The sequence below is a fragment of the Musa acuminata genome, chromosome BXJ3-4 (assembly GCF_036884655.1).
Source record: "Musa acuminata AAA Group cultivar baxijiao chromosome BXJ3-4, Cavendish_Baxijiao_AAA, whole genome shotgun sequence".
NCBI classification, from domain to species: domain Eukaryota; kingdom Viridiplantae; phylum Streptophyta; class Magnoliopsida; order Zingiberales; family Musaceae; genus Musa; species Musa acuminata.
This window is the reverse complement of record NC_088352.1, coordinates 744,331-753,336: the sequence shown is the minus strand read 5'-3', so window position 1 is coordinate 753,336 and position 9,006 is coordinate 744,331. Positions and strand designations below refer to the sequence as shown.

The window sequence follows — 9,006 nt, the reverse complement described above, 5'->3', positions numbered from 1 at the left end:
GGGAAATCAGATGGTGTTCTTGAATCTTGCTCTGATGCAATTCAAAATAATTGCTGATAACTCATATGGCTGTTACTTCATATATTGCTTTTAAATGTTTTTGACCTAAAAGATTAAAAAGAAAACGTAGATATTGGTTTTGAAACACATTAGATTACTGCCCACTAACAGGCTTTCTGAGATCCAGAACATATTTCTCCTCCCTACAGCAACGGGACTCCCCCAATTTAAATCTAAGGCAGACCTGGAAACCAACACGTATGGTATAATTCTAATACTTTCAGCAGCCAAATCGCAAGCAAGTTTATGCGCCCTTCGTCATGCTTCATCTTCTTTGGTGATGTCCTCCTCCCTGCGATAAGCGCTCAGTCTGCACTTCTTTAGCTTTCTGCCCTCCGCAGAGACGCAGAAGTGCAAGAAGTCGCCGTACTCGAAAGGTCGGAAGAGAGAGGGATGGTCACCGTCCACGAGCTCCGCTGGGGCTTGGATCGTTTGCTCGCTTATAGGCCTCGAAAATAGGATGGCGGAGTATCTCGCTACTGTGCCGTCCATGGCGACGCCGTGCATGGGGGCGTACACCCTCCCGTTACTCCATGCCTACTCCAACGTAATTAATATACGTGCGTTGATGAAGAAGAAGAATGTTTTCAGCTTAAATATGACAACTTGTATTATCAAAACAGGTCAAGGAATCATTGACCGTACGTGGAAAGCCTCTCCTGCGATGACGAAGAAGGAAGCGACCGATCTGGGCGCGGCCAGGTGCCACTCCCCGTCCATGGCCTCCACCTGCAGCCCGTCCACCACGTTCAACTGGCACACGATCGACAGCATGTTCGTGTCCCGGTGCGCCATGTGAGCCAGCTTCCTCTTCTCCTCCTCCCACTCGCCGGCCGCCCCGTACTCCGTGAACCGCAGCAGGTAGTACGTCGACTGCATCTGCTCCTCCGCGTACTTCGCCACGCCCAGGCTCTCCAACACCATCCTCCTCACCATCTCCTCCAACTCCGCCACTTGCTTGGTGAACGACCGCGCCTTCTCGCTACCCAACACGTCGGAGATCGCATCGCTCAGCAGGAGACATCGATCGATGAAGGAAGAAGAAGAAGAAGACGGTACCAGAAATTGGGGTTTGATCCGCTGGGCCACATGAGGCTGGCGAAGTTTGGGATGGCGTGGGGAAGGGTAGCGTCCCTGATGGCGAGGCTCTCGTAGGCGAGGCCTGGAAAGTGGCCGAGGTAGCCGCCGTAGGGCACATCGGAGGCATTCCTGAGTTTGGTCTGAAGAGGGAGGGACAAGAGATCCTTGGCGATCTCCAGGAGGGAAAGGCGGAGCTCGGAGGCGACCCGGTTGTACACGGCCTCGAAGCAGCCGTGGAATTGGAGAGCCGGCATCACCTGCTCCTGAACGGCGTCCCAGGCCGGCGTTCCCGCGCAAGCCATGCCGACACCGGAGAAATCGATCATAGGGAGATGCCGTCGCATGACTCTCTCTCTTCTCTCTCTCTCTCTCTCTCTCTCTCTCTCTCCTGCTACTAATTCCATCGAGATATACCGAACCCGACTACGGTAGGGTGTTATCGGGTTGGATTTTGTATAGAATTCGGATCCAATAAGTTTATTTGTATTAATAGCGATTCGTGCTTGGCATTTCGAGTATTAGATTTGTTATCGAGTACGGATCCGGAAATCAAACCCAACCTGTTTGAGATAAGAAGACTCCGGCTTATTATTTCGGGTTATCGGGCCTCATCAACACGCAAATAATTCCATCTATTTGTATTTAATTGAAAGTGGATAGAGCACCAATCTATTTGGATTTGATTGAAAGTGGAAGGAGCACCAAATTTTGCGAGCATAGTTGGATGAAACGACTTGTGGTACAGTGTGATTTGACACACATTCAAAGGCGCAAAAAAAACACTTAAAATTTTCTCATCCTATCTCTCGTAATATTGCTAAGGGAGTCCAAGTGAGTATATCACGATATTAGAACCCTTGTAGATACTACAGAAAAGATTCATCAATTGTTTATAAAAAGATGAGGAATACACTAATAAGACTTCTACTCAAGACTTCTACTTCTAACCAACTCATTCATACTCATACTCAAGACTTTTATTCCTTAACAACTCCTAATTCTTATCTAAGAAATAACCTCTTAACCTTAACCTACATCTTCACCTCTTTAATAGAGGTCGACTTAGATTGATTTTACATTAATATCCCTCTTAATTAGGATTCTCTTAGCTAGATTCCTAACACACAACCAACATGAGGGCAATTTTCATCCTCGAACATAACAAGCAAAATCCAGAAAGATATTATAGTTAGTGTAATATATAAAGATAAAAAAAAAAATTAATTTCTTGATGTCATTAGTACTATCTTGAATATGAATTAAGTTATGATAATATAAGGTGTTATTCTCAAAGTTGGTCATAAAACTGGAGGACGTTCTATCTAACCTAGTAAGATTCCGAGTTGCAAGCAAATCAATATGACTTAAAAATATCGAGAAGCTGTTGAGGGCAACTCGATCATTATGAATCTGAGTAGTTGTTTTAGAACTATTATTTTCAGATATCATATAAACATTTGTAGAAGATTGATGTTGGGAATTCTCAATTAGATTCTTCTGATACTCAATTGAATATAAGGTCTCAAGTATAGTGTGTTGGAATAGTAATATTAACATATATTTGACTTATCAAATCTAAATGCAGGTAAAAAAATTTAGACTAACATTACTTCTTTATTTTTTTTTAATAATAATTATGAGGAGAGAGTAAAAGAGTTGAGGAAAAAGTTCCTCTATCTGTCCGTGTAAAGTCTCCAAACAGTAAAAAGGAGAAATGAAGTTTTTCTCTTTTTTAAGTTTCAACAATCCCCCATAAAAAAACTCAAGTTTCCTTCAAATAAATAAAATAAAATTATTAAAAAAAAGATTATTAAGAATCTGAATCAGAAGATGAGACACGGTGAAAATATGATCACTTAGTAAACTAGGGGGTGATGGATCCAAACGCCAGGAGAATGCAGAGCTTCCATTATGGCTCGAAGACAGAGACCATAAACCACTAAAAACCGTGAGAAACATGATCAATTCGTTCGTACCATCCTGTCACAAGTTCAGATATACATGTGTGCAATATAAGGAAAACTACACTCGGATATGCGCACAACCAAACATCATCATGTACACCACATGCACGCCCATAAAAGTTGAAGAGAGAGAGAGAGAGAGAAGTTTTCCAGTGTTAACAGCACATTTCACACCCTTGTTCTTCTTATTGGAGCACAAGTGGAATCACAGTAATGGTGCTACCTACAGGAGCTTTAGCACTCTCAACCGTTCTTCATGCTCGGGATCCATTTTCGGTGGCGCATAACACCCGTGAAGGTCCTCTACCACATATTCCTGGATCAGGATGCGATGGATTCAAATAAAGAAATGAAACACCGAATTGATTATTACACCATCAAAATTAACAGCAGAGCAGTATTCTTGCCTTGGTGAGCTCCCTCTTTGTGAGGATGTGATAATGCCTCTGCCAAATCCTTTGGATGGCCATGGTAGCTGCCAGGAAGCCGTAGGCGATGCCTAGGATAGCAAATACAATGACAAAGATGACCACCAATGCAAAGCAAGCCTCCATGGAAGCAGGGAAGCAATCCAGTATTCCCCAGCCATAGCAGCAGTTTCGACAACCAGTCATGCAGGGACCATTGCTGTTGAAGGATGAGCAGTGCAGTATAAGCCCAAAAAACCCAAGAAGCACAAAGAATGCCAAGACACCTGCAAGATCCAAAAGCATGTCATTAAAATTAACATGATGTATAAAAAAATAAACATTTGCGAAATAAGCATTAGTAACAGCATCTCAGGGATGCATCCTACTATCTGTCAACGGACACTCTACAAAATAGTTGAAATCAATTCAGCACACTTGGGCGGCAAACCATTTTTTAACAGAATGATCAGAAAGGTATAACTAGATACATCAAAGATCAAATACTTGAGAATACGTGATGCGGCTATCTGTCTACACTATAAATGAGAGACTTTGGCTACAACCTGACACTCCAAGTGTTCCAAAATGCAAAGTACCTTCCCATGATATCTCTAAATTTGCCCCTTGCAAGATGGAAGATCCATTTGTCGCAACTTAAAGCAGCCCCCACATGATCAGGGGCATGATACCAAGGTCAGATCAAAAGCTTTTAAATCTATCACACAATTTCAACTTTAAAGATCTAAGTGCAAACCCTTCATGAACAAGAACAATTTCATGCTGCCTAACATTCCAAAACATATCTTGCAGGAACTGCTAATTGCTAAGACCAAACCATGTTAAAATCACCTATGCAGTAATAGAAGGGTATTGGATGCTTCGACAGTATGCGGTCCCAACCATCGCTGAAGGAATTCCTGAAGCTCCCATTTTTGTCTAAGAAGTATGAAAAACCACCAATGGTAGCAATGACCTGTAGATTGACAAGAGGATTAATCACAGGATTGTCACCCTAGAAAACTGATCAATAGATACCTAGACCAAGACTCACAAAGAGCAGTCATTTAGCTATCCATGACCGAGAGATGATTAAAGCACCAAAGTCCATACTCCTTGAATGCCACTATATCATGTTAGATGAACGATAAAGTTTTACATGCAATCCTCTAGGATTAAGGTGAAACATATCAACAAAAACCTAAATTTATTAACTATCAAAAACCCAAGAAACAACCATTACATAACTGTAATCTGTTCCCGTATTTATTGAAGAAAAATATAGCATAAGATATGGCATGCCAAAACTTCTATGAAGGACAAAAAGGACAAAATGGATCTGAAGCATACTATAAAAGAACGTTTAGTCAAACTTTTCAGCCATTTAAAGGAAAGCAAAAATAGAAACGTGAATTCTTGAATCCAACAGGGATGACATATATGCATAAAAAATTTTCCCTTACAGTTTGTACAGCAAGGAAGACAAGGAGAACATCTCTAGCTACGAAAATCCGGAACTTTATTTTGCGCCATGAATAGTCCTCCAGAAATTCCACTCGCAGATGGAACCGAGCCTTACATGTTGTGCAGTGTGAAAAGGCAAATCCTTCCTGTAAATAACAAATAAAAAAATCAACAATGTATCCTCTAAATTGAAAGGGAAAATAGTTTAATGTTTCTTTCTCTATATGGCAAGATTAATCTGCGAATGAGTAATATAGAGTGACTGCAAACTATAAGGAATTTGTATGATTCTCCAGGATGATAATGATAAAAATAAATCTCAAAAAAATAAAAAACTTAATTCGACTTCTAAGGCTTCAAAATCATAATAGGACTGGACTATCTCAGTTCTTGAATGCAAATAAAACCAACTTCAAATAACCTTGTCCCTATGAACAGACAGTACATGCATTCAGAACTCAAACTTCTCCAAGAAACTGTTATGCTGCTGGTAGTTTTGTTATCATCAAATATATTTACCCATTGTCACAATGCTTTGAAATTTTTCAAAAACCAGATTGATTGTATAATTTTCAGTTGCTACATCTAAATATCAGAATTCTTCCCGTGAACATATTCCTTTAATAATTTGCTGATACACTTTTCGTGTTTGCTTTCCATAAGCATATGCCGAGTGAAACTTGGCAAGACTCACAATGTACCAGACCTTTGGTTCAGCTAATGGGCTGCCGCAATCTGTTTCACTAAACTGAAACCCACAAAAACAGTTTAACCAAGTTTGTTTAAGCTATCTCAATACTTACAGTAGCTAATCTGGTGTGATGTCACATTTATTTGCCCGTTGTTTTTAAATAACAACCAAGTATAAAAATGATATGGCATGCCATTGACAATTTGCATTTGTAGATAAACAAAATTATTAAATGTGATAACAGCATAAGGAATAAAGTTTGCCTTCACTGAACGCCAATGATCAAGACATGACCGGTGGACAAACTGCTGAGTGCCTTTGCACATGCATGGAGATATCAACTCATCACCTACAATAAAACAACAATAAAGGTAATCCTTTGCTGATGAATACAAATTGCCAATTTACAAAGGTCTGTCAACCAGCAAGGAAATCATTTAACAAGCAGATGAAACATGCTTATGGCAAAAATGGCACATGCTTATCACAAAAACAAATAACAGCCCAGAATATGCTATATGCACAAACTTTTAGGTTTGAGCTTATCTAGGTTCATTTATAAGTATAAAACATACTTATGTTATTAAAATGTGTACATAAACTTAATGAAGACTTAGGTTTGAGTCAACAGACGAAGCCTTAGGTTTGAATTTACAAAACAACGGACAGAATGTCAGCACATTAAGTTATATTTCTAACATACTATTCGTTGCTAGTTAGAGTGGCGATCTCCCAATTACAAATGTCCTTGATTCTGTCTGTTTGACAATCTAATCATCATCATAATCTAACCAACTTCTGAAAGTACTACAACTTAGAATCTCATTTCGTCTTCGTCTTTAGTTACAATCACAAGTCTAAGTCAGATAATACCTACAAAGGTAGCAACAAAACATAGCTGTTAGCCATTGTGTAAATTGTAAATTTACAGGAAATTGTAAATTTTGTCAAGGAAATCTCGCCTGATCCCTGGTTTTTTAGGACCCTTTTTCAGGACATATTTCCTCTTATTCTAAAGCTCAGAGTCGTGAACATTAGTCACATTCCTAGGGTCAGTTATTTTTCTTTTTTTCTAGGGCCAGTAATTTTGTTACCCATTCACTGGCAAATTTTGATCAGTCCCAGGGTTCCCAATTTTTGTCCACTGTGGCTGATTGCCCTGCTCATTGCGATGTTACCCATTCATTGGCGACTATGTGTGGAAACACATAGTTGTTAACCAAGCCCGTCATATATTTTCATCTAAGTCACAATCACAAGTCTAATTCAGATAAAACTTACACGAGGTAACAGCAACATATAGTTGCTATCTAAGGCCAGCATACAACCTTCTCTCCATTGAGTCATAATCAAGAACATAAAATCAATCCCACTATCAATTGCATTTCTTAGAAGTTATTATATACTAATGTAACATGATTAATATAATCCTACTGATAGTCATCTCAGCTGCAAACAGAGGCTATTTTTAGAACTTGACAGCAGTATCAAGGTCTTGGCCTGTTAGTGAGTCCATCATAAAAATTCTCCATGTCAATTTTTCTGTAAAACTGAGCCCACAAATATGGGGCAGGTTAAAAAGTATAACTTGTTGATCCAAATGATCAGATAGGTCATTGGATAGAGTGTTTTTCACAATTAAATTATTAGGTTATAGGTAATATGAAGAAATTAAAAAGGCCCAACATTAACATGACATCCGAGCATGAATTTAATGTACAATAAACCATTTCTGCTCTCTCAGCATTTAATTTCTTATATCGCATCGAATGATATCATGGAGAATCTTTAAGAATAACTCAGTTGTGCTATGTTACTCTTAGCTGAGCATGGGTTCCATTCTTGTTTGGAACTCCTATAGTTAAGTCACCACAGTAGTTATACTGTGATGAGTCATAAGAATGGTAATATTTTTCAACATGAAATTCCATGAAAAGGAAAAGAGATGAAAGGTATAATTCACTTGATGGCCTTAATTTGCATTTGGAAAACCCTGAGGATTTTGTTTATCTCCATGGACTAACCATAATTAGTTTGAAAGCTTGTAGATGCATCTCTCGATAACAGAACAATATCACACTAAATGTAGCATGAATTTACAAGAAAGGAAAGATTGACGAGAAAGCTCCGCAAACAAAACGGCAAGAAAAGTTCAATCGCTAAGATGAGATCACCTGGGAAGGTATCGCTCTCGAGGCAGATGCGGCAGCACGCAGATGAATTAGCATCCGCCTCGTCGTCCTTGATCTCGTCCAAACCATCCGGCGACCGAGAAGATTCGGTCTGTCTCGAGATAAGGGGATCGGAATCGTTCGGGTTCTTCTCTTCGTCCAGATCCATCTGCAACTCAGCCCTAAAAAAGAAATAGCAAGTATCATCATCAAATTGCACTAAAAATGACCATAAATTCCGTAAAGCGAGGGTCTTCCGGGTCATCGCACCTCCGGGAGGAGCAACAAACCGACGAGCAACAGGTGCAGAACCTCAAGCGACCTTGGAATCGGCCGTAGGATGATATGAAGAAATCACCGGGCGAGGTCGACGGGTTCCAAGTCGTCCTCAGGAAAAAGGTCATTCAACGCACGTGTCAGTCACGTGCCTTCGGATCGAGTTGCAGTAGCACGGCCCACGGGATGACTTCGGCATGGCCGCGCGTCGTTAACGTGTCTCACGTATTCATCTCTAACGCCTCATTGATTACGTACGTATTTAAACCTCCAAATTTTGAAGTCATTATGTCGAGATAAATATTGAAGGGGTAAAAAGAATATTAAAAGAAACATTTAAAAAATCATATTCGAATTCTCTCTTTATAGTTGTTGATCCTTCGTTTACAAATAAAAAAATATTTCATATAATATAAAATATTTTTTAAAAAATATTTATTATTTTAATTTTACTAACGTGATGACATGTCTATTGATTGATTTTTTGTCATTTTTATGACATGACAACCACTTAATGAGATCCAAACAAAGACAAATATTCTCATATTAATTTAAAATTTTATCCTTATACCAAATTATTAAGAGAATCTTAGATTTTTATATTTTTATTCATATTAAATATAATATAATATAATATAATATAATATAGTTAAAAGTATTTTTTATTTTAAAGTAGAATTAAAAGTAGTTAATTTGGATTATTTTCGAAGATTTTAATAATTATAAGGTATATTTTATACCAGAAATTTAGATGACACGTATGTTATCTTTAAATCTTTTTAGGATATATATGCACCAATGTGAAAATTTCGCGGAGAGCGCGATCAACGCATGTCACTGAGCTCGGATATTTGTCTATCACGGCGATGAGCGATGATCAAGAGATCCAACGG

At 38.9% G+C, this 9,006-nt stretch overlaps 2 protein-coding genes across 2 annotated transcripts; both read right to left on the bottom strand.

The window, feature by feature from the left end:
- Positions 1–133: 133 nt before the first annotated feature.
- LOC103980403 (probable 2-oxoglutarate-dependent dioxygenase AOP1) lies at positions 134–1,502 on the bottom strand. The gene is made up of 3 exons (XM_009396802.3): positions 1,120–1,502; positions 706–1,042; positions 134–597 (listed from the first exon to the last, which is right to left on the bottom strand). Exons 1-3 carry the CDS (start codon positions 1,482–1,484, stop codon positions 319–321), a joined length of 981 nt encoding a protein of 326 aa, XP_009395077.3. The 5' UTR covers positions 1,485–1,502; the 3' UTR covers positions 134–318.
- A 1,587-nt stretch (positions 1,503–3,089) lies between these two features.
- Positions 3,090–8,265, bottom strand: LOC103980404 (uncharacterized). The gene is made up of 7 exons (XM_065146302.1): positions 8,108–8,265; positions 7,841–8,019; positions 5,930–6,015; positions 4,975–5,121; positions 4,364–4,487; positions 3,512–3,798; positions 3,090–3,420 (listed from the first exon to the last, which is right to left on the bottom strand). The coding sequence occupies exons 1-7, from the start codon at positions 8,239–8,241 to the stop codon at positions 3,328–3,330; spliced, it is 1,050 nt and encodes a 349-aa protein (XP_065002374.1). The 5' UTR covers positions 8,242–8,265; the 3' UTR covers positions 3,090–3,327.
- Positions 8,266–9,006: the final 741 nt, after the last annotated feature.